The sequence below is a fragment of the Linepithema humile genome, chromosome 4 (genome assembly GCF_040581485.1).
Source record: "Linepithema humile isolate Giens D197 chromosome 4, Lhum_UNIL_v1.0, whole genome shotgun sequence".
In the NCBI taxonomy this organism is placed as follows: domain Eukaryota; kingdom Metazoa; phylum Arthropoda; class Insecta; order Hymenoptera; family Formicidae; genus Linepithema; species Linepithema humile.
This window is the reverse complement of record NC_090131.1, coordinates 6,468,940-6,495,479: the sequence shown is the minus strand read 5'-3', so window position 1 is coordinate 6,495,479 and position 26,540 is coordinate 6,468,940. Positions and strand designations below refer to the sequence as shown.

General features: G+C 37.6%; 1 protein-coding gene across 2 annotated transcripts; it reads right to left on the bottom strand.

Annotated features, from left to right (window-relative positions):
* Positions 1-24: 24 nt before the first annotated feature.
* Gdap2 (ganglioside induced differentiation associated protein 2) lies at positions 25-25,960 on the bottom strand. 2 transcript variants are annotated; one of them, XM_012376393.2, is made up of 12 exons: positions 25,629-25,960; positions 16,708-16,896; positions 16,226-16,368; positions 16,014-16,146; positions 15,157-15,266; positions 14,841-15,080; positions 14,589-14,757; positions 9,318-9,471; positions 5,369-5,508; positions 4,786-4,840; positions 4,188-4,331; positions 25-4,101 (listed from the first exon to the last, which is right to left on the bottom strand). In XM_012376393.2, the coding sequence occupies exons 2-12, from the start codon at positions 16,890-16,892 to the stop codon at positions 4,039-4,041; spliced, it is 1,536 nt and encodes a 511-aa protein (XP_012231816.1). In that variant the 5' UTR covers positions 16,893-16,896; positions 25,629-25,960; the 3' UTR covers positions 25-4,038. The 2 variants fall into 2 exon arrangements, with proteins under 2 accessions (XP_012231816.1, XP_012231817.1); XM_012376394.2 differs by lacking the exon at positions 25,629-25,960 and adding an exon at positions 25,387-25,602.
* Positions 25,961-26,540: the final 580 nt, after the last annotated feature.

Below are 26,540 nucleotides of genomic sequence, written 5' to 3'. Positions count from 1 at the left end.
GCGGTGTACTGAAAAATCTGCAAATATTGTAACAATGAAATATCCTTGTTTATTCAATCAAAATTTCATGTCCACACAGCATTTGTAGTTTTGCAACGCAAGAATCTAAGTCACTATTCCAATTAAATATTTACTCGGCGGGAATTGGAATTTAAAAATAAGCTAAAAATTCACGTATGTTTTTACGATTTCAATGTTAATAAAATTGTCCGAACAGCCGTGAAATATTATATATATATATATATATATATATATATATATATATATATATATATTTGTAAGAGAAACGTTGCACGTACATATATTATGGAATATAAAATGTATAAGATCGTAGAGATTTTATTGAAATAATACGTTTTATATTCTATAAAAAATGATACAACGAAAGAAGTGCACCTGTTAAAAGGTCATGCGCTGACATCTATTGAAAACAATAAACGATAAATGATGTTCGCGCAAAGTTTGTTCAGTAACAATCTATTCTTAAGTACAAACTATAGAACCGTGTTAGTAAACCAAATTACCTCTTAGATCGTACGATATTCATAACACAACCGTAACTATGATGTATCGCTAAATGCTATGTAAAAGAAATAACTAAGTTTAGCATAATTAATAATTACAAGGTTCATTTTTGTTTCAGCGCTTTTCTTTGGCCTGAAACAATTCCAGATATATTTAATTAGTATTTTGAACAGAGCATTTCTCACTTTCTAAGTCGTAATAGCGTGCACGATTGCGAAGCGTCTCTTCCATAATTACTTTTATCGTTTACATACTTTTATATGACATTAAGTGAGCAATCAATGCCAACGATACGATAAACAATACGTACGTAGTAATATGAACTTCCATGACATTTAGATATAAAAGTCTTGTGTCACATTATTCGAAAAATTAAACGTTTAGATGAGATTAATACAAGTTTTAATTTCATATTACGAACTTTGTTATCTGGCTTTGTTAAAAAATATTTTTTTAAATATAGCAATGTATCCGAAAAAGCAATAACAACCATTTTTCGTACGTAAATGCTAAGCTTTAACTTGCCGATTACTGCACCTCATTTTATTACATTAAAATATTGAAGAATAAAATATCTTATTGCGGAAACTATTCATTTATCATGGAAATAGCACGCTTCGATTCGTGATGCCAAGACGAGATGTCATACTCTCATTTCGTACATACATTCATGTATCTCATGACGATACTATTAGCTGATTGACTAATTCACTGTTAAGGTCCTAGTCTAGTTGGTTTCGGCACAAACGATCCATGTGGATATTATCACTTCAGCAGAATTACACGATTATAGCCTAGTGGGAGAAAAACTTTTCTAATTGCATATTCACACGTTTTCTGGTCATTATAATCACAGATGCTGAAATAAAAGTATGTGATTAATGTTTTGCGGGAATGTAATTAGAAAAAATCTTAAAGCTAGAGTTCATAAAAAAAAGATATCGCGATGAAGTAGATGTTAGCGATATTTTTTACGAATGTGATGCATATTCGTTCACAAGAAAACATATTTTTCTGCATGGCAGATATACGATATTTGACTAGATTAGGACCTTAAAAAATTATATATATGTATATTACAAGGATTTTCTCTCGATTTTCGAGTAAGTACTTGTCGACATAAGCATAGACTCAATTGTCAATTGTTTAACATATAAATATATATATATATATATGATAATATATACCAACATAATATATCGCCGTCAAAAAACCTTAATCGTATCATCGCTCTCGTCAATTAATTAAATTCCGTTTATCGTATACATGCTTACTAAAAGTAATAGTACACCGTCGAGATCACAAACAAACAATTGTCCATATTAAAAATAAGTCTCTCCTCTGCAATTTCAAAATTTATTCAAAAATTGAATCGTATCACATAAGAATTGCCGAATCTTGATTTAATAAGTTCGAACGATAACAGAACGATAACGACTAATATAAGATATATAAATAACAACGATCTCTGAACGATGTTGCACCTTTGAAATCCTTCACTACTCATTAAACTCGATTGTCAGGGACGGACAGTGAGGTCGCCGAACGTAAAAGTGAAAAATATTCTATTTGCGTCACTGTGTGATACCATTGGCCCCTCCGAATAGTACGAGATTTCCCTTTTCCGACTATTCGTAGCGCGAACAGCATTGAAAGTTTTTTGCAAAACAGGTTTATGTAGGTACAGTAAGACGAAAAAGTTCTATTCATCCTTCGCGAACAATGACTGCGTTCAAGAAAACGCAACAATTGTCCGAATCGTTGCGTTTTCCGAACGCAATCAACGACGACGGTTACGAGTAGCATCTTTCGAATTCCACAACTACCTAAATCTCTCAATGCGTATAAACACTTATGCGTTCGATCATACGGACGATCCTATCTTTTTTTTTTTTTTTTTTTTTGTTTTTTGGCGGAGGTAGCATGGTCAATTAACCCATTGCCTTCTCAGCTCGTCCGCGGTTGATTAATGCACGACATCGTTTCCTCGTGCCGCAAACTAATCGACGAAAGATCAAAGAAGAGCGGAAGAGGGAAGGGCGCTAATATTACTTGATCGAAGTAGATTCGTGATTTGGCGGGCGTGAGAAATGGGCTAATCGACGCGTTTAACAGGTTTTAACTTCTTTAATTTATTTCTTTAATCGCTAAAAATGCTTAACAACGGGGATAACGATTTTGCCTCCCGAAATACATCGCGAGCAAGCTCTTAAAGTTTATTGCTTCTTCTAATCTACGACTGTCCCGTACGTACGATTTCGGCGCTCAACGATAACACTTTCGCGGACGCGCTCGTCGCCCCGCGTCGAAAGTGTCTCTCTCGTTTCCTCTCTCCGCAAGAGATGACAGATACATCTTTAAAATCAATCGAATCTGCTGAGTGCCGAAAACATGACATCACAGTAAAACATCCAACCGCTCTCCTGTATTTGTAGCCGACGATTTATTCCTAGTTATATCGAAAAATACCGCGGCTATGTAGCAGCAGCGGCGGCGGCGGTGGCGGCGACGACGGCAGCACAACGCGATCTCTATATCAACGATGTGACTTGATAAAATATTGACAATATACAATAATCAAATAGACACTCTTCGCTGTATAACGATTGATATACGAAAATAACAGAAAGCGATCGACGGTCTGTATTTAAGCCGACGTTTATAATTCTATAGAGCGTCGTCGGACATATTCCCCCTTTGTCTCCTCTCCTACCGCTTTCACAGGCAGTACTACGCTAAGAATCTGCCACGAGTAGCGTAATATGTACAAGGGCGAGATTAATAGAGGTTTCAGCTTCGGATTTCGTTTCTTGCGTGCGACGACGACGACGAAAATACTGATTATTGATGTTTTTGGCAGCCGATGTTCGCTCTAAGCGAATTAGTAATTCGTTAGCTATATTACTGAAATAATGAATATACGCTGTCCAGCAGTGCACTTCCAACGGATACGCACGGGTTGTGTCCAGGCTTTCTCGATCGCCTTATCTTAAACGCGGATTGTCCAGCACCAAATTTTTCACCCTCATACTTTCGGGAACGTGAGGCTCGCGTAAGCGTGCACGCGAGCGGAAAGAACCGATCAAAACGTCAAAAGCAGGCGGGCAGTGGTTTCTTGATTTTTTTTTACGTTTTTTTTTCTATTAATATTCTCGCATCGACATTCTTTCGCGCGGCCGATCGTCCTCTCGTCCTTTTTTTCTCTCCCTGCTCGAACACGGTCCATCACGAGGCACTTGGACAAATCGACTTCGAGGTATTGCGGAGCCGGGCTACTTTATCGAAGATACGGATTATCGTGTCCAGGCAGCATCGTGCTTTTCGCCTTATCATCGCCGATAACCGGCGGTATGCGCCGACGATCACGAATTGCACGCGCACGGCTCTCGCGCTTGAGCGGCGCGCGGATGCCACTGTAAGAATACGGATAGTCAGCCGTACGAATGCACGAAACACTTGATCTGGCCTCGGTCTTGACGCTTCGCTGCTTGCGTTTCGATTTTCACGTGCGAGTTACGTGGACGTTGACGGCGATGACGCGACCTGGTCCGGCTGATAATACCTAAGGCCATTTATCTGTAAAGGAAAACAACGTGTTCGAGCGAGAGCAATAAAGATTTCTGCCGGGATGCTTCTTATTGTTAGCTTGTTGTTTATCGTACCGTCATGTCGTATTCCGTGATGTACGCTGGAATCTCAAGTTGGTCAGGCGGCATAACTTCGTAAAGATATTCCACTCCGGGCAAGTTGTGAACTTTTTGTTTAATGGCCGGGGCCATGAAGGTCGTGAACCACCACGTCATCATCTTTAACAAACAATCGATTATTTATTAGAGAGAGAAAATAAAAGAAAATTAAAAAGATGATAGAAAATCTCTCGATTAGGAAAACAAGTGTCAAATGTGGAGCCTGAGCGCAGAAATGTCAAGAAATGTCACTCTATAATTCGCTCGCCTCTTTTTATTATATCTACCGTCAACATTTTCATTATTATTATCTTTTAACGATTCTTACGATAGAAAAAAATTGTTGCGCGCAAACATATTTGCTAACAAAATACGAATAGTCAGGAAACTCGATACGATCGTTTCCGATGGTAATTCATCATGCAGTACAAACGTGGGAAACATAATAACAGTATCTATTAAGAGTATGTTTTTGCGCCTTAACAACTTTTTGCTGAGCGTAATATTTTCGTTCGAATCGTTCGCTTCACATTAGCATGTAATTATAATTGCACGCGATGATATTATTACTGACCTTGGTCCAGAAGGTAGGATGGATAATGTAGAAATGTTTCAGATTCTTCTTATACCTGCAAAAGAATTCTGTTTCAAGATCGCTATCAAATTTCTGCGGAGAGTCAAGTTACGACTAGGTGACAACTCGATGCACAACTGGGACTAAAGTAAGGTGATTTGATAACATTTCGGATTAGCTTTTCCTCGCAGATGTAATTTCATTTTCATTCTTAATGGAAAAACAAAAAGAGCACAAAATATTTTTAAAACATCATACAATAAAATTTCATAAATTAATTTTTCCAGAGAATATTAACGGTGCGAAAAATATTTCCGCGTGAAAAGAGATTATTTGCATTAAATCTGGAATAAAAGTGAATAATAAGGCGCACCGTACGATATTTCAGCAACTTTGAGAAATTTTATTCTCGAAATACACGCGAAATTCATCTTTTAATTGTCAACCAATTTCTCGGATCATCAAAATACCTTGCTTCATCCTACACATTGCATGTATCGCCGAGAGGCGCAACTTGCGATTCGGCCGCGGTGAAATGCGATCAATAAAGTCCAATGCGTTCGATATCGAGCGTATGACTTACTTGTAGGGAAGCACGTTGTAGACTTCGCGCAGCCAGTGTAAACTGGGGTAATTGCTGCTGGCCGTAAGGGTGTGGAAATATGCGATAACGTAATCACCCTTCACGATGGGATCCAACAACTGTATCAGGTACAGCAAAGCCTATAAAGTGACGGAAAAGTGAAACAATAATTCGCTGATCTACGCTCAATCGATCGTGCTGTGAATTTTTTTTCATAAAAAAAGAAGGGGGCGCCAAGCCCCGTTTAAATCACTTTAAGAATCCATACCGCGTAAAACACACAATGTAAAAGTGGGGAACAAGGGAAACGGGGGTAAATATGTGTCCTAAAATAAACGCTGCGTAAATATTGTCGGGAATCGATGAGACGTCAGCGGCGAGATATACAGAATGTGTTCTGCGAGGCTTTTCTACGTCGTTGAATGTATGACGTAGATATCTCCTGACGGTTCTACTGAAAGGCGTCGCAATTTTATCGTCATTTTCATTGTCCACCTTTTCCGACCGAGGGTTCGAGGACAAATGTTATGAGTTTCGTGGTGCAATCGATGAATCTCGTAGCGACGAGTATGTGCTGTAAGCTCGATACATTGCGTCTAGCAAAATGTCTATAAGTCAGCGCGGTGCCGTGGCTAAATTGTGTAAACAAAGTTATTTTTCGACAATTGCACAAAATAATCCGGCGGAAATCTGTCTCGGATGCCAATTTGCAAACAGCGCCGTGATATTTCAAAATACGCAGTTCGTTAATTCAATATTTATTCATAAAATTATCACGAGTCAATATTTGTTTATAAAATTATTGTGCACTGAATACATATCCTCTTTTGACTCTGAAGATAATTTAATTTGTCAATTCCTCAGTCTTGTTGAGATTGACGCGATTCTGCGACGAAACCGCCGCGCTTCGAAGTTACTTCGCAAACGTATCCACACGCGATTCAACTATGCGTGTCCGATTATGATTGATCAAATGATGGCATTGCGCAACACGTGATATTGAAATCGTTATTACCGGTAATTTCGCAAAACAATGAGAGGATTGTTACGCTTATAGGACTTTCATTATCAGCATTCGTTGGTGGAAAGCAAACTTCGGTAGCAAATTCAACAGTGAAGTCAGCGTCGAAATGACGTCAGCGCTGTCCCGTGAAAAAAAAACTGCAAGACGTATCATTATCTGTATCGCGGCCCTGAAGACACGTTATCTCAGGTCGCTGTGTAATTAGCGTCCTGACTGAGCGTAAACGATTCGTCGTGAAAGCGGGTCAACGCGTGCAGGACAAAAATACGGGGGGGAAAAAAAAAGTAAAAAATGACTTTAAGCTGAAAATCGATTCGGCAGATTGATAACGGATGCAATTTTTCGCCTCAAAACACGAGCTTCAAATTCTATATCTATGACGTTGTGGCGACAGCTGTTACATGTGGCGCTATTTATTTTTAGCCGCACATACGAATCTCTACGCAGCATCATTGATATTCCTATCTCGAATAAATTGAAGGTAACCACGTGTCCCAGATCGGAATGAGAGAGGATGAATGAAGCTAATAACTTTTTTTATCTCTCCGAGAGAAGATTTAGAACGCGATCGTTTTAGCAACATATAGGTCACGACAAAAAGGTTGGACGATGTTAAATAATCTAAACTCCGCGATCGTCAGGCGGATTTGTCGTTTCGCGAACGTACGTTTGTACGTCATAATGTGTTTTAATAATTTTCTCGGATGCATTTTTTTTTAGATGCATTTTCTAAAGGTATTTTCCTTCTAAGGAAAGGAAAACAACCGATGTATCATGTGCAATTACATAAAATATCGCCGATATATCTGAAGAAAAAATTACTGCCAATAGAATTGTTATAAAAAGAAATATTGTTACAGAATAAACGGGAATTTAAAATATATCTTGGTGCGCATTTATTGTTAATAACTCGTCTGATTCATTCTCGTTAAACCGGTCTGGTACTTACTGGTACTTTTATAAGTGATTCATGCAATTTTGAATTAATTACGTCCAAATAACTCGAATTAAATGATACAGCTGTTTCGGTCTGAATATACGTTTTCCTTCTTTTCATGATCGACCATACATTTTCGATCGGATTCATGTTAGGTGACTGTGAAGGCCAGTCGAAAGTATAGATATTGTTTTTTTTATTTTTTCACTTCGACACACAAGTGATCGTGATGAATCGTCGTTGCACATACAATGGACAATGAACGATTTATCAGATAAATGCGCAGCGAATAGTATTAAAAATGTATTCTATAAATTCCCGTTCACGCTTTTTTGTAAATAATGTACAAGCGACGCTGTAGCGTGCATTATTCATAAAGAAATAGATATAACATCGAACACAATACTCTACAGCAAACATTTAAGCATACGTCATACCTCAAATAGCTTTAATTTAAATTCGTTCTTTTCATGCAAACGTATGTGACATGAAAGATATGTGCTTAGCTGTCAGTTAACAAACATTTTATTTTCTCCATTGCACAATGTCGTGATATGTATGAAACGATAATTCGACGACGTTTGCTTTATATTTATATTATTGAAAACATTGAGTTGAACAAAGGAAGTTTAATGATTATAACATTTGGCCTTTCGAGCGCGAATATAAAAAAAAGCAATATCTTCCTTATTCATTTTATTATTAAAAAATGTCAGTATCAACGAAGAAAGAATATTTCACGGCCAAGTTGGACGAAACACAGCTTATATATACAATATATATATTTGATTGAAAGGTGGAAAAAAGATCCTGGATGGATTTATTGATTATTCATTTTTCTTCCAAGCCCTGCTAATCACCGATTGTTCCGCACGTGCCGATAATGTGGCTGGCGCATGCGGCGCAGCCTTTATCCATGCAAATGGGTTAAAAGAGAACGGGTGAGAAAGTTTCATTGAGGATGGGGGTGCACGTCGCGACGACGTTGCAATCCGCTCGCCCTCTCCCCATGGGGACTCGTTTCGCGGTCGGTCTATTTCTGGACGTGTAAATATCGATTCGTCACCCACCACTATACTGTGTGTCGACTATGAGCCGAGCGGTAAGGATGAGTCGGAGGAAGGAACGAGAAATGAGGTGGCTGACGCGCTAAGATAGACGACAAGTGATCGAGGGTTGACCCGAACGCGACACGACGACATCGGGTACGAGCAACGTACGCGTGTCGGCGATCTTATGAAATTACAGGCTTGACATATATCCATTCGGAACATATATACGTCGCGGAAGAGTAGAGCAAAGTGCAATCTCGATGTAGCTATAGTTCGCGAGAGGGTCGAAGCACTTTTCTTATAAGACTTTCGGAACGCATTTAATATTCAATAAGAGAATTTCTTTCCTAAAAATTCTTCTTAGTTTTGTCTTCGTAGAGAAAAATTAAAAAAAAAATTGATATGGAATATGTTCTGAGAGTAATTAAAAAAAAGAAGCAAAATATCAACTATGTTCGATTGGCAAAATTATTTTCGAGAACAAATTGTGTATTTTTGTTTCGACAATTAAATTGTATCAAAGCACTACATGTTAAGTATAGCAATATAATTTAAACGTGTACTGCTGCTTAAAAGTAGAAAGGCACAGAATAATTTCGCCAGAATATACACTGTGTGAAGCATTTTTCTACTCCACAAACGTTCTACGCGAATCGATTAAATTACTAAAGATTGCAAGAGTGACTATAGAACAGTGTTATACACTATCGCACAATCTCTAATCTTGCCAGAGAACTATAAAATCGCGTGATTTATGAAGATAATTTTCACCGTTAATTAAAATTATCGTGTAGCAGCGCTTGATTTATTTAATATTGCAAACGCGCGCTGATATTAAACGATATTCAATAATGACATTTCCATCGAAATGTTGCACGAATTGAGCGATCAAGTACTTTTTGTGCAATTTGTTTTTTTTTTTACCATAATCTTTACCTTATCTAGATTGATTTTGGAGGCTGGAAACCATTTGCCGACGAAGACGACCACAGGTCGACCCTGTCGATCGATGCCGCTCTGATACAGACAACCGATCCCCGAGACTTCGGTGAGATCCTCTGTCTTCGCCCTCCTGAGGAGCCTTTCGTACCTACAATCAACGATTCAATCCTTATAATGTCAAATGTAGATACATGACGCGAGTAAAAATTAATATCCCGCGGTGTGCCTAATATCTTCCGCGTTCAAGCAAAATTAATTCGCGACTGTTTTCTCGAGGAAAATCACGACGCAATGCACATAAACGTGTCCGGAAGTGCCGCAAGAATCTTACCAGTCGTCACGTAGCCTTAATTACGATCTGGAAGAACGTGCCGTTTTGCATAACTAAAATACGAACGGCGAAATGCAGAAGAAGTAAAAAAAGTTCTATCGCTCGTCTATGTACATTTCGTCTGTTCTATCATAAATAAGTGTCATAAATCGTCATGGATTTTATGTTTGCATCTATAGCAGCTAACAGAGTAATAAACAATTTTGTTCGTCTAATATGTCCAATATGTAAAACTTCATACTTGTTTCACAGCTGAAACAGTCGAATTCACCACTCTGTATCGCGTTTTTATCAATAAGCACATATCGATTTATCATTTCTTTTTTTCAATATACCGCAGGTATTTGGAACAAATCGGCGTGACAGCACACTACGTCGTGTGCGTAACTTTTCGATACTGGATTGAGCATTAGCAGCTCCGGTATATTCTTTGACGGCAACCGATTTAGGGGAATATACTGGACGCACGCCAACATATAAGCGGGGGATCAATAGCGAACCGATAATGTCTCATCCGAGACGCGCTCGAACGCGGAAAAATCGCGGCGCACTATTCTTAATACACACCGGTCCTCGTCCTCGATGATATCCACCATATCAATCATGACCATTCTGATGTTACGCTCCTTTTGCACGTCTTCTGATCTCTGCTCGATTAAAAAGGGGGAAAAAAGGGTTGCGAGATTCACTAACAGCCGTGTACGGCCGCCTTTCGTCGCGGCATCCGCGCGGCACCGACGATCCACGGTGAGGTATAATTGTTTCGATCGAAGCACGGCCGAAGGAAGCAAACAGAGAGGGATGGGAACGGTACGACGAGTCGCGACCAACTAACCAAAGTCGAACCGTCTTGTCGGACAAGAGCCGTCTCTCTCGAGCGCGACGACTGCGACGTCCACGACGACTACCGCGGCTACGAGGCTTGTACGAGGCTCTCTCCCGAGTCCTGCCGAGGCTCGCACGGCGCCTGCCCGGCTCGTGAAACTGCGTGCTCGATGAGCGTACAAGATGCGGAGGTAGGGGTTGTGAGCCCGTCATTAATTCGATCGCGAGTGTATTCTTTAATTACGGGTATTCTTCAATTATTAGCGGCGACGGCCTTGAGCCTGTCAACGTGTGTCATTTCCCGCATATTTTGTAATTGTAATAACCCGATTAAAAAGCAGGACGGATCGCACGCTATCTTAATCCTTTACATTAATTGCCGAACACATTTGCATACTAGCGCGAGTTAAGCGCTGGTGGTGTTAAGCAAAAGTGTTACGCAAAAGCGCCGTTTTCGCAAGGTGAAATAGTTAATTCGCAAAAACATGAAACGGAATTTAAGATAATTTACACATGGAGTTAGTTTTGCATTTTACATTATCCAATTTTCATTATCCTCGGGGTAATTTTAAGATAACGATCATGTTGCTCGAATTTGACGATGTAATTGTAACAGCGTGAATACACACACTTTTTTTGAAACCTTCTTTTTATGATCAATCATACATTTTTAATTGGATTTGTATAAGGCTGTTGCAGAGGTCAATTTAAAGTGTGAATAACATTTTCGATACATAAGTGCGATGTTTTAGATCATTATCAGATATTATTGAATAGCAATGATTGGACGATTTAACGCTTAATATAATATTTACAATATAATTTGAACTTTTGTTTCTGTTCCTTCAAAATAATAATTTTTCTTTCAATTTGTAGATGTTCTTGCATAACAGATTATTCTTTTTAGACAGAAGTCACAATTTGTAAATTAGTAATCAAATCAGTTTAATTAATAAATAAATGTAATTAATGTTAGCTAAAATTAGCACAATGAAGATTACGCTTTCGAATGCAAACCGAGAGATTTCATGAAACAGCTCCAAAAATCGCGCATTGACGTCGTACTTATCAATGAATTAACGTTTCGCTGAAATATTCGTGCGTGGTAGGAACATCCGGTGTTCGAGATTATTTTAGATTGAAAAGTAAATATACGCTTTGCAGATTAATCGGGGCAACCGTGGTATTTTGAGAAATTTCAGGAAATCCGCGTTTGCAAATAGAATACACGAGAACGGTATGTCGCTGCAATTTGCATTTTATATCAAAGTTTCATGTAAAAAAGGAATAATAATTTAAATTATAACTTAAAATTAAATAAATAATTATTGAAAAATATACCGTGTACATATGATAATACATACGCGCGCGTGCGTGATTATAATGTAAAAAAATATTCTTCCAAATGATTTTTTTTCTGAAGGAAAAATTAGATAACAGAATAATGTAAAAGTGCTGATACCGCACGTAATTACAACGCGCAATAATGTCTCAAGCATCACATCTTTGCTCAAGATTTCATGACCCTGACCGCGATTAAACGGATTCAAGGTGTTCCATCGAAATCACCAAGCAAAGGCATTCGTTTGAGCCGCAGGTGAAACCATAATCCGATTTTTCTAAATGTAAAACGTATGAAAATATCCAGATAAAACTTTTGTATTTTTAGAAATAAATTATTCATATTTCGCAAAACTATTTGCTTCAATACCACGCACGATATGCTGCTGACATTATGTAATACAATGGAAATCAATTACTGTCTTATTAAAGTAACAAACGGACTGCCAAGTCTTGCTTCGAAAAAGAGACGCGCATAATGAGTCACTCAAATGTAATCAATGGTTCTGGTAACACCAGTGGGTGTTCCGTTTTTGCTATAATAAAGCGTACTAGTCATGATAGAATGACGTCGATCTTAGTCCGAGAATAAACATTTAATGCGACAGAAAATGTCAGGACCATGTGAATGATTTATTTCCATGACGCAAATGATATTTTGATCTTGAAGTTAATTAAAAAAAGAATATCGCCAAACAAACTTTGCACATACGTCAAAAGTCGATAAACGGCTTTATAAGTATGATAACGTTGTCAAATATACGCGCACGCAAGTCAGTAAATAATTTAATTTCACCAATGACGACGAACAGATTGCTGTAAATATTTTAATAATAAATTTTATGTCAGTTTTATATTTTGACTAACTTCACATTTGATTAATTTAATATTATTTCGATAGAATTTTTTTATAGAAATTGCTTTCATCAAACGATAATTAGAATTGATATCCTTCCTAACACACGTAAAAATTTAATTTAATTAAATGTAAATTCATGAATCAATGTAAATTTAGTACTCTGTCTAAAAAAATCTTCTCGTCTATTAATACTCACAATAAAATAAAATTAATTTAAACTCAGAAATAGCTTCAATGTTCGAAGTTCCTCATTCATTTTAATGGAACTATAATGATTTATGTTCACGTGTAGCATATTTGCATAAGTTATGCATATAATTTAGAATAGCATTTCGTATTCTTGTTTGTAAACAACATCTCCAATATTTTTGTCAAAATTTCGACAGCTTGTTCCTATTACAAAATTGTATTTAATACATTAAACGTTTGTATCTTTGCATCAATTTTCGATTGCAACTTCCCAATTTCCCAATTAAGTATTCTTCATAATCAATACTCAAAACAGTACTATCCTAATTATTTAATCATTATTAATTTTCAATAGCCTATATTATCTGTCTAAAAAATTTGCGTAAATATCACATCAATAATTTATAAATGCACACATAAAATCTACAACACCACCTGAGATGAAACGTAATTTTCATTTTTATACTTGATAGCCGATATGGAAGGAAACTTATTGTTAGTGACAAACTACACATGGTAATGCATATAACTTACGTAACACTAAGAAAAGTTAAATATTCTGCAATCAGAATTGGATGAGATTTATACATATAAGGCCCATATAACGCACAATAGAGAAAATATTAGGAATAAATATTAAATATTAGGAATAGGAAATTAGAATTATTTTATTTCAAAGAACAAGAAAATGAAATGGATTAATATATCATGAACATTCTCTCATTTAGGAAATGAGAGAATTAGAAATAATTAATCCATTCCGTTTCCTTGAAGTAAAATAATTCCAAAAAAATTGCTCTTCCTAATATTTAATATTTAATCCTATTCTTAATATTTTCTCTATTACACTTAACTCTCCACTGATTATAGTGGATCCACTTCCTAATCGCTCGCGTCTTTAGGAACAGGCTTCGGATTGGCTATCACGTTCGCGCGACGTCCTGCCTAACGACGAGATAAACACGCAAAATAAAAACAACATACAGAAAGACACACACGTGATTTGTGGTTCATCTTTTTATCGCGACTCGCGAGGACGCGAGCGATGAAGGAGAGGTGATGGGCGTCGCTATGAAAACCAGTCGAAAGCTGCAGCTCTTGCGCAGTTTTTAGATATATGCGATCAACATAATCTGAGGACGTCCCCCCGGACCTATTGCGGCGCAGACCTCACTTGTACATGCATCTTTTATCAGTCCACCATTCACGAGGAAGCGAATGATAAAGAAAGATGATGAGCGTCGACTACGAAAAATAGTCGAAAGCCCTTGTGCTCAGCGCAGATTTATACGATCAACACATAATCTGAAGGCGTTCAGCAGAACTTATTGCAGCACAAGGTGCTTTTGTAACACCTTATAACAATTATTTGTTTGTGTATTTACCTAACAAAACGCAAATTATGTTGTTATAAATTGGTTTAGTGAATTTAAATCAGGAGACGAGACTGTCTGCAATTTCACATGCAAGACTATTGTCCCAGTTAACTCTTTTACATTAAATTAATGTTCATACATGCTGCTAATATCATTTGAGAGAAAAAAAATATTAGAAAGATGAAAGATAAATGTTCTCCTGATTCAAATGCACCAATTATTCACATTGTTATTTATTAGTGAACCTGAAATCTTTGAATCTTCTGTTTCTGTGGAAATGTAATATAAATGTCGTTTGCACGATACATCTTAACAAAATTATTTGAACTATCGTAAATTCGTACCTTTCTTTTTGCTGCATTTGCTTGAGCATGATATCCGCCAGTGGATCGGCAGGAGGCCTCTCTCCCAAGAGTCTCTGGCGGTCCAAATCACCTTGCATTTGTGCAAAAGCATGCTCGCCGATATTCACCGATGTCTCTAATTGTGCCGAAAGTTCCACCGTCTCGTCACCTGCAAAACCGATAGAATTTGTCGGTAAAAAGTTTCTTTAAACTCTATCTAGGATGCGAAGATTCAGTGGAATGTTTTGTTACCGTGTAACGCATGCTGAGGATTGTCAATAATTCTGATTTGTCTGTCTGGGAGTAAAGGTTCCCCATCCATACCACCAATGTCATTCGGCAACTGCCAGCAAGCGTTATCCTGCTCTGCCAAATTTCGGGGAAAGTAAAGCGGCAGAAGGACTTCGTATATCCCGAGGTCGCACGGTTCCAGTACAAATATAATACATGTTAATGAATCACTATATTGCTCCATAAATCTACGTACAGTTCCTACAGAAAGAAATCAGTTATTTGTCTCAAATTTAAAAAAAATCGTACTTAAATTTATATTTACATCCGTACTTACTGAGAGCTATGTGCGCTCCTGCATCTGGAGGATAATTTCTCCGTACCGAATTTATTACTGGCAAAGCAATGGTACGCAGCCCTAGTTCTCTTGCTTTTTGCAAGACATTTCTGGAAAAAAAAGGAAATATGTCAGATATACATATGTATCGCGATGTTTTGATTAGATCGCATATTTTATTTATATCTGTAGTATTATAAGGGTACTTAAAAAAAATGTTAACACTTATATGGAGAATTTGTACATGTACGTATTTTGCAGTTAATTGAAATAGCAACGAGATTGTCTTTGAAACAAAGAAGAAAGCTGCATGGATAAAGTCTTCCAATTATCCACAGAAATTTGGTTCGCAAGAAATATGCCAAAAAGTTACTTCTATATAAGTGTTAACATTTTTTTAAGCATCCTGTATTGAATTTATGCACGGTTGAAAAAAGTTATTAATAATTAAATACGTTTAACCGATGATATCATTTTTCAATAGAAATATTTATACATTTGGAGCAAATATGCATCAATAATTTAAAAAAATCGTAACTTAATACAACATAGTTTTGATGATATGTTTCATTCGGTAAATCATAATAAATTATAAAATTTATAATTTTAACCAATATGTAATCAATCTAAATAACAACAATGCTGCAGCAAATAAATGATGCAGTTAAAAAGTTCAAATCGATATTATTTTGTATTTACTGAAACACAGTTACATAAAAAAATATTTTCTCAAACTCTATACCTTTTTCTACTTGCACATACACATATTTCATTCGGAACTGATTTCACACATATGGCCTAACACATCAGCACGTGCAAAAATAATATTCACACTCGTATAAACATATTTAAATTACCTATAGCAACAATGTAATGTATTTTGCGCAGCTGTTTGATACTTGACGTTATAAACTGGTCCAACAGTATGAATAATAAAACGAGCAGGTAATCCGTGACCCTGTGTTACTCTTACTTCGCCAGTTCTGCATTCTGCAATTTCAAAACACAGAGTATTAGATAGATTTCCATTATTATCCGACACAATTAAAAACTATGTTAGCACACAAACCTTTCACTTCATTATATATTTCTATTTTGAGTGCAGAACCAGCTCGGCTAAATATTTTTTGGCACATTGGACTATTATCATCCATCGTCTCGTTGGTAGGATTCACTACTGCATCCACTTGCAATATTGAGATGTCTCCAGTCCTGAAATAATTTTTGTAGCATTAATTCGTCGCATAATCGTGGTTACAAATAATGATACGAACAATATAATTTCTTTACTCCAAATATTTATATAATTAAAAATACAATATAAATATATAGCTCTTTTTCTTATTAAAATAATATTCTTGAAAAATAACAAGCTGATAGAGCCGAAGCTAGTTATAATTGCTCAAATTTCCCTTTATTATATAATTAAAGTCAAGCACGTGTCAATTATATCAACAAATTCGCACAATTTTAAACAACGTGGCTTTATGTTCAGAGATAATATTATAAGGCAATATGTTACAAGATAAAATTTCAAGCTTAATATCTTACCATAGCGCGAGCTTGTTGTTAAGTGACGGTTGATAAGGGAAAGGGCTTATAGCGTGATGCGCCGTTTCTCTGACCGATTCGGAGTAGTCCGTGAATCGATGCTGGATGGGATAATCGGCCCATCGTTTCAGCGCAGCCGGCTCCACAATGTCCTGGGCGACACCCAACGGTTCCATCAGCCTCATTCAGCTGAAAATCCGTACCACACGTGTTCTTATCGATTAACGCGCTTTATCTATCCTCTAATGAAAGCAGAGGCGCGTCCCTTTGTTTTCGTATCAGCTGTTTCAATCCCAACCTAACCTTTGCCTTTCTGCCTGACGTGCGTCATATGCAGTTGGGCCGTTGACCCGGAAAATGGTCTACGTGTAGCATTCAGCTCAGCTGGCTATTGTAAGTCCGACGCAGTAGCCAGTAAGAAAGTTACGCGCGAGATTTCGTTGAGGAAACGTGCTCCCAACAAAAATTGAACGGCAACTCGAATTTACGATACTTAAAAATTTTTCAATGAATTTGGAATTATTCTCTTTAGTAAGAACAATCAAAAATCTTCGTAATTTATTAAAGAATTGATTGCGGAGAGGCACGTACGATAAATGGCATTCAAGGCAAGTTATATAAAGCGCAGCGATACTTCGCGTCACATTCTTGATAAGATCACGTTCGTTCGACTTGCGTCGAGAAAACCTCATTGACAAAACCTTGGCGCGGTGTCGATATTTTGTTGTATGTTCCTAAAAATAGACAGTTCCGTCGATAAAAATATGGGCCGCTAGCAAGGAGAACGATATTCGACCAAGGACGCAACTCCGATCGAATGACTCCAAAATAAGTCAATCATAGATTAGGACGATCGCAAACACGAATGATTATGTTTTTCTTGCAAAGACATTAATCATCGTTCTCAGCGGAATTTATGTCAGGTAACACACGTTTGTGCTTTTGTATACCTTTTCCCTGCCATTAACGATATTATTTCTGAATAAAGTCTGTTATCTTGCGTGTCCTTTGTTAGAAAAATATAGAAAAGAGTTTGTAATTCGTAATATATTCGCAGTGTTTCTAATATGCAAAATAGGTATGAAATGCATCGATGCGCTATTTGCTTTATTCTAAGGATTTTTACTGTATTCAATTTTTACACGCATCACTTCTCCCTCACACTTTTATCGAGTTTCAACTTCTATTCCAACTTCTCGTCTGCGATATCGAACTGTTTGGAAATATGCATGCGCATAGCAAGATAGTGAAATACATGCTGCTGGTAATGGCAAGGAGCCGAGAAACTGGCGCCGTCTGGCCTCGAGCGGATCTTATGTCCTGGCAAGCCCATTAAGAGAGAGGATCGTCGACCGCATGCAATAGCCATTATCAGAATAATTTACACTGGCTCGCGACGCGTAGTAAAGAATGTGCAAGAATCCAGAAATCGATATGAAAAGTCTTTTATTTATATCCCGCGGCATTAAAGCAGTATCTATAGATACTATCCGAGATATTTGCTCCTTATATACGAAATCAAATTGGTTCCAAGAAATCGAGCCAAAATTGAATTCTCGCATTATCGCTGTTCACTCGAGCAGCGACAATTTAATGATAATTCAGACGAGATTCGAATTTAAAAAAAAAAAAAAAGAAGATAGCTGATCCGTGTAAATGTTGGAAAATGCCTATTATTTGAAATAAAGATATACAAAAATATCTATATTTAATAGAGATGAGAGAGAAACGAGTCTGTTGTAAACATGTATATGGAAACATAGTGTAATCCGAGATTGAAACGCGATCGTATTGTAAACGAGAGGTAGCAGCGAGTTAACGGTGGAAATTTAACGAGCACTCGATTCGACGATCAAATGTGTAATAATGTGAGCCACATCTCAAATTGCACGATTTTAAAAAGAGCGCGTAATTACACAAACATACAAAAACCTATAGATAAATGCCCTTTCAAAATTTATTTCTTTATTTTGCATAAGTAAAAAATAAAATTTATTATTATACGATCATAATCTGAAAAATTCCTAAATTTTGAAAACGTAATGTAATACATAAAAAAATCAATATTTAGCATTATTAAAATATGATTATTTTTAATTTATTAATATTAATTTAACAAAAGAATTATTTGTAAAAACGTAATTTATTCAAAATGATGAAAACAATTTAATGTAGCTGATATTCGAAAGAGTAAAGATAAGTTAAAATTAATGCGGCCAAAAATTTACGCAGCATCATTAAATGGACATTAAAAGCATTATTATAATAATGATAAATAGTATCTGAAGTCTGAATACTTTAAACAAAAATTATCAATGCAAATGTGGATATGAAAGACGTCGATCGTTTAAAAGTAATATCAGTTTTAAAAGCAGTAAAATTAACGTTGAAAATTCACTCATTTGTCAGCGACATTAAATGTACATTGAAGATAGCGTTACACACTGGTAGTGAATAGTGTTTGCAATTTAAATATTTAATTTAATGACCACGCGAATACCGATGCATTATTCTGGAACAATGAATATTTTTCTGTAGGCGAATGCCTACTATGTATGTAACCGAGAATGAACGAGTGGCCTCGACAGGATAATTTACTATTTACGTAATATTGTCAACTTTCTTATTTCACTATAAACAACCTCGCACACATACACACACACATAACTGATCAATTAATCAATACTCCATTTTCACGCGAACCAAACACACGCTTTTGCTTATACCCGTTGTCTCACTTATAAAGCTTGCAATTACCGTAGCGTTAAATCGCTGTTTTAATTCAATATTGAGATATCTTGAAATATTTAAATTTGCAGATATCGGGATTTGTAGATTTCAGTATTATATATTTTTAACAAAAATATCCTTCAAAAAATATAACTGAATTATTTTTATTTCTATTAATGTAAACTAACTTTGCTAGTTTCAATAATTATTCCATTATGAACAGTATCAGATTTTTTCACGCGCGGATGTGCCCACATGATCTAATTATTTAAAGATATCTAGATATTACATTGGAGGAGCAATATATGCCGCAATTACAACGCATGAAGGCACACAAAGTTGCAAAGTTGCAGTCTACGGAAGCGAGGTTGAGCGGAAGGTATGCGTTTAACGACCTTACGTCTAACAACTTTATGCGTCCGATATCGCTATCAAGAGTGGAGGGTCAAAGCCGTTCGATAAATTCAACTTCAAGAATAGATTCAAACTGCATCGCAAATGCATAAGTAAGTGTCCCAGCTTAGCTCGCGAGATGACTGGCGTAAAATTCACTACTGCCAGTGCGAAATGGTTTAATAATGGCAGAGTGTGGGGAGCTTCGATCTCGCCGTTGATATCGCGGACGAATGCACCGATGCACTGGCGAAGCCTTTTCGCTCAGCGTTACATATTCTGTAATACGAGGGGCTTCCAAACGAATCCTTTGTGCGCGCGTAGCCACCAGTGAAGTGAAAATGCTCGAGAGCTCAAAAAAAAAGTCGGATATAAATCGTGGTGGCTATTGGCGGTATAGCGAGATCGCTCTTGCGAAAGCTCCGTCATTGAAATATCGTAAATGAGTACAATATTATGTATTTACAAGCTTTCTGGATCTCTCGACGATACCAAGCAATCGCATTCGCGGCATTGAAAGTTACAACGCGACTGTTGGATTTAAATTATTAGGCGCTTTGAATGATAATTTTACAATTCTTCTAAACGGAAGATGAAATACATGGAATATGGAAAGTAAAAATATCTAAAATAATATCTACATCAGATGCAGAATTTTAATAACTTTCGCTACGAGAAAATAACACGCAGGTGCGCGAATTATGCCGTCAATTTAGTAGAAAATAATAAAACTCCTGATTGCTCGCTGCAGCTATATTGAATAATGTCATTAAAATGGAACAAACACGAATTGACGGCATGCAAAAAATTAATGTACATTTAGACGTATAATGCAAGAAAAAATAAATTATATAATCTCGCGCTTCCGACGTTACAATCCAAAAGAAAGAAGCAGGACTTTTTTGAGCGAATAAATCATCGATGCGTGCAATGGATGTATCCGTTGAAATACATCGACTATTTCGTGTTGATTAACTTCGTTAGCGTCCGGTTATCTCTCGAAGGAGCGGCAGATCCGGTTAGCGATAACGTTTGCCGGATCTCTTTTGGTTTGCACATTGATAAAAGCTGCCAGTACACTTTATCGTTGGCCATGATGCCCCATCGATGCTGAGATAAAGTTTGTTATTTTTGCGATTAAAAACTTTGATATAATTTGTTGATTCCAGAAAGATGCGTTTGGTTCAATATTAATTATTAGTTTCCGGTATATTTTTGGAAAGACGTAATCCTTATCCTCTCTTTTCCATGCACGAGACGTCGCGGAATCATCAGTCTTCACTTTGGCAAAAAATATTTCTGCTAATTGTGCAAATTTTACTAAAATCAAGACAAATATTGCTGCTTTAAAATACACAGAAATTCTTTTTATTAAATGGAATTCCTTTTAACTGCAAATTTTTCAGCCTATTGTGAGTTATTATCCTGCATATTGTCTATCGCATGCTCGTGTTCTGTCGCTTATTTAGTATAATATTTCGTTATTATATGCGTTTACTCTTTGTTTATTCTTTCAAACGCGACACGATGAACACGACACGAAGCTTATCTGGCTATAACTGTGCGGCTTTGTACGCGTATCATAAGTCCACCGTGTTAATGCTGACTTTGCTGACGCAAAGTAAATATCCGTCACATTTCTCGTCCTCGTTAGAACTGTTGAGCGTATGCAAGAGAGCGGTTAGCAGAATCGAAGATTATCAAATATTAGCGAAGTATCGACTTTCCACCTTAGATAGAGTTCAGCGTGCAAACCCGAATTGTTTTTGCATTCTAACTCGTTGGAATTTCAAGCTTCTATTGTTGTTACGTTCTCTATACTGTTCTTGCTCAAACCGAGAAATTTTAACCTCGCTGACATTTCATAAAGATATTCTTGGTTCAAAGCTAGCGAAGCAGATGTATAACAACGAGTAAGAGCCGTGTACCACACAGGGTGACGTAAGATTCGACATACAGCAATGCTGCATAATGATGTATTTAATTTTAATATATGAGTCATCCAGTGAGTTATTTTCTAAAGTGGGCGAATACGCCACAATAATTTCAAATAAATGTCGATTTGTTTGGCACGTGGCATTTCTTAGAACGGCTAAAGTGCAGGAAATTATCGTTTAAGATTCTTGAACATTGTATTCATAATGAATCATCACGGCAAAGACGCTTTTTCATTTGTCGAGGCAAAAAAATATAATTTTATTTTTCATATATACCGTAATTTAAAATATTAATTAATTACTTAAATGTCACACAAAACATATTTGATAAAATAAATGTAATAAAATATATATAACAAATTTTATTTTTGATTTTTAAAGCCGCTTTAGATAATCTATAATTTCCGACAGAATTACAGATAAAAATCTACTTATAAATTTATGTAATAAAAATTTAGAATTGACATAAAACAGAAATAAAAATGGCTTAATTAAATTTTTAAATAGATGGCTTTCGATAGAAAGTAGTTGAATAAAACGGTCAATATGTTATTTAGTAAAAAAAGTTTCATACATAAAACTTTTTTTTATATATAAAGCTTGTGTAAAAAATATAAAATAAAATTTATATATAAAACTCGTGTAAAAATTCCATAAAAAAATATGAAAAGGCCAATTCATATCACTGAAAAATATTTTCCAATTTTAAAACGTTTTTCGTTATATTTTTGTCGTAAATGCGTCGTAAAAAATTATAAATAGAATTCTGTAATGAATTTTGTCACAGATCAAAGAACGCGTTTATGCGGGCTTAGGATTAATAAGCAGTAGTAGGTAGATAGTATCTACCTACGCTCGCAAACGCCTACGAGAATCGTCGTCCCAAGTTATAGCAATGAAAAATTAATAAATATATTAAAGCTGCTTAACTCTCGCTTTTTCATGGTAGTAATTGCAATCGAGTTTTTTTAAATGATAATAGCTGCAACGTTGCATTGTAGCCAAAACTCATTATCTTACGGTACATATGATCGCCCGACAGCAATATAGTCATTGGAAACTTTTACTTATTTATAAGTTTTATAAGTTTTATCGTTGAGTTAGAGAGCGTTGATGAAGGGGAAGATGCATTATATAATACGACCCAGATGCCGTGGAAACTTGTACATAACTTATGCGTAGGTGTATCCATTCTGCATCGATGCATAATTATCGCCATCAAAGTATCAAAGTTCAGTTGATAGTTTGTCAGTATTTCGCGTTGATGGGAATAAAAGCAAGATTGCACAATCATGCGTATGCGAAGTTTGTGGCAAAATACGGAAGTAGGACGGTAAAATAGTAGAAAACAACGGCGGTGCCGTGCCAAGCGGCGTAAAAAGATAGCGACTTGGCACAATGAACCCGATCGCAAGCGATGCAAGCGTTTTAGAGCAATGACCGTGCGTGGAAGTACGAGTAATGAATGTGACGTAATAAGAGACGATTGTCCTTATTACTTCCGATTGCTCGAATAAGCGATACGTCGATTGCATTCCTAGCGCTCGAACATCATCAAAGCACTCGCTCATTGCATTATCAAAACACACGCTCAAAGCAAAGTGCATACTCATTGGACCGAAGGTCGCTGTGCGACGCGATTGTACAAACGAACGTATGACCTAAATTGGACGATCCCTATTAGAAGCCGTCGGATATCGAATTTTAGTAGGAGTAGGGTAATAAAGAGTCGTGCATGGTTCAATATGCTCTCGACACGTAACACGATTTTTGGATAAATTGCATTAAAATAATGCAAATTCTACGCTTTCGTGTCTACTGAATCGAGAAATTATATTTCTCAAACATTATCTCGATTAAGTATTATTTGCTCGAAAAATCTTTTCACTTTTATATATTTCTTTCAAGTAATTCTAAGATGTTTTCATAAGATAACGCGCGTTAAAAAATTTGATAAAAATTGAAGAGCAGATCTCTGCGAAATTATACTCAAAAATATGATTTTTATAAATATTTCAACACAAATTCAAATGGAACGAAAAATTTATATAATCGTATTTAGCGAAAAATATGAGCGATGACGTGAATTATTGAGCCGAGGGCAATTGCTTCTCGTATATTACGAGATAAATTGAACTGTCAACCAAATTGGCAGCTGTTTCCAGGAAAATTTTTCAGAATTATTCGGGAAAAAATGGATCTCTCTAGAACAGTGGCCGAATCGGTCCACGGGGACGCGCGAAGCGATGTACGTACCATTCACATACCAAATGTGCAAGATCGAAAATGCATGACCTACATTATCAATATGCGACCTCTACCGCGATAGATATGACGTGATAGCATGACCCATCGATAGTTTGCGTTGTCGTGAAGACGGGCATCGACTGTTCATTTAAAGCGCACATTTAAATAATTTCCGCGAGCAATCCTTTCGGATTGAATTTCATCGAGATTTAAACGCTCGAAGCAAAAAATGACTGAACGAAGAACGAAGATCGAAGTTCGTTCAATTTACGTTTCAGAGTTACGAAACAGCTTCCATTATGAGCGTTCGAAAAAAAAAAAAAAATGAATGCAATTTCGCACAACCTTGACGACACTATTAGCCGCTCGAGCCAAAAATTCCATTCGCGTTTCCGTCTTTCCTCATTTTCACCGATCCTGCGACGGCGTGTTTTTCAAATCAAAACCGAACAGCAGCTTTACTTTGCGAAATGAAGACTTCATCGATTTTATTGCATCACAGTCGGGCACGAGTGACTGTAACGGGGAAATCAAGAAGCGCGTAGAAATTCCAGCGTAAAGGCTAAACCGTTCAATGAAGCGGGAGCTGTTTTTCCCGCAGATCGCCTGTCACACAGCGTGGAGAGGCGCGAAAACGTCGAATGCGAGAGACACGCGGAGAGAATGTACGTGGTGAATTATCGACGTCGACGCGCGGGTCGTGCGTACCTCTATACCGGTGGCATACCGAGCGACGTGGGCGATCAAGGTCGCAGCGCACCGCACCGCACCGCGCGCCTCTCGGATAGTCGATGAGCATCGACTTCTCGACCTTCCGTAATAAAGAGGAGCTCCACGAAAGCCATTAACAAAGACGATATGAGCACGTTTCAGCTCCTTTGGATTACCCTGTCACGCGGTTAAACGCCTTTTACGTAGCACTCGCGGTAAGAGAAAGAGAGAGAGACAGAGAGACTTTTGCGCTATCGGTTTCCTCTTCCCGCACTTTGAGATGCGAATTCGCGTTACATCGCTTGAATCAAAACAATGCTTCTCAAATATGTGCAAATTTTAAATCTCGCGAGATAAGAATCGCGGGAGAGAAGATCTCACGGCCTCATTTGCGCGACCTTATTCACGCGATCGCAAGGATGCGCAGTTTTCGCCGCGCTCTAAGATTGCGCAGAGCGAATTAAATTTGGAAACATTGTTCCAACACACTCGTACTTTATCAGATAGAACTCGTATCTTGATAATTCAGCGTAATTACTAACGAATCCGCCGGCGCGATCGTTCCCGCTGTTTGACAACGTCTCGCGTAGCGATCGCTCAGCCACCCGTCAAGCGCGCACGTATGTATACACAATAGCGATCCTGGTATGTTAATTATTACGTGTCATCTGAACCGTGCGATGCTCCGTGGTGCTACGACTGCCATTCTCACTGGACGGCTGCACGGCGTCCCGACCCCGACCTGTCAAATATCCGTCCTCGAGACTGTTGCGCCGCAACAGAGTCCGGCTGTCCGTTCGCAACCCGCCAGTACCGTCGCGCCGAAAGCAAAATAGCCCTTCCTCGCGTGGGAGTCCTCCGCGTTCGACGGCGTGAACGGATTCGCGCCTCGCTCTCTCTCACCTTCGGTTCGTCCGCCTGTCCGGACTTGCCGCGAGGATATAGCGCGAGGAAGCAGCTCCTGTCGTTGCGAATGCCAGGCGGAACGCCTTCCCTGCGGGAACCTGGCTCCTCGTAGATCGAGGGTGAAGAGAGGGATGGAGAGAGTGGCAGACGGTCAGCGTGGGCGATGAATGGAGCCGCTGCTCTTTCCGCTCCGGATAGAAACGTCAGCTCTGCTCTGCTCTCGGGCTGCTCTCGTGAGCGCGGCGCCGAGCAAAAACCCGCCACGACGACCGACCACCGTACCGTCGCATTCGTGCGCGAACGCTGACTGACAGACGCGCGCAACGAACGGCCTTGTCGAGCCGATCGGTACACGGCTGGCGGCAGTGCGGCACCGAAGCGCGGCGTCAGCGCGCGCGCGGTCTTACATGAAGTGTTAGGTGTGCATTCGCACCTCAAGTTCGATACTTCCGGGCGGAACGAGGCGTAAATATTGCGGATATTTTAATAACGTTAAAAATATTTTAAGCATTTTCAAATTCTGTAAACCTATCTTAATTTATTTTATATTAATAAAAATGTATTTATATTTCTTAAAATTGCATTGTAATTCATTGAAATGCCTAACATTTTGAGTCAGATGACACACACGTTCAGTGCGCGGCAAAAACTGTATGATTGTTATATAAAAAAATATGCATTATTAAATATACGTATATTTATAAATTTTCCGTCTGTTTTATTTTCCGAAATTTACGTCAAAAAAGATGTCACGCCGATGTTTCCAACGCGCCGCGTATATGACGTTTGCCTAGATCCATTTTCGCTTTTCAGAATCTCGCAGCAGAATTCGCGGTTTGCCGATAAAATATCAAACGCTTCAGCGAATGCTTCTCTCGTTGGAATGTGATCATAGAAATACTTCGACGG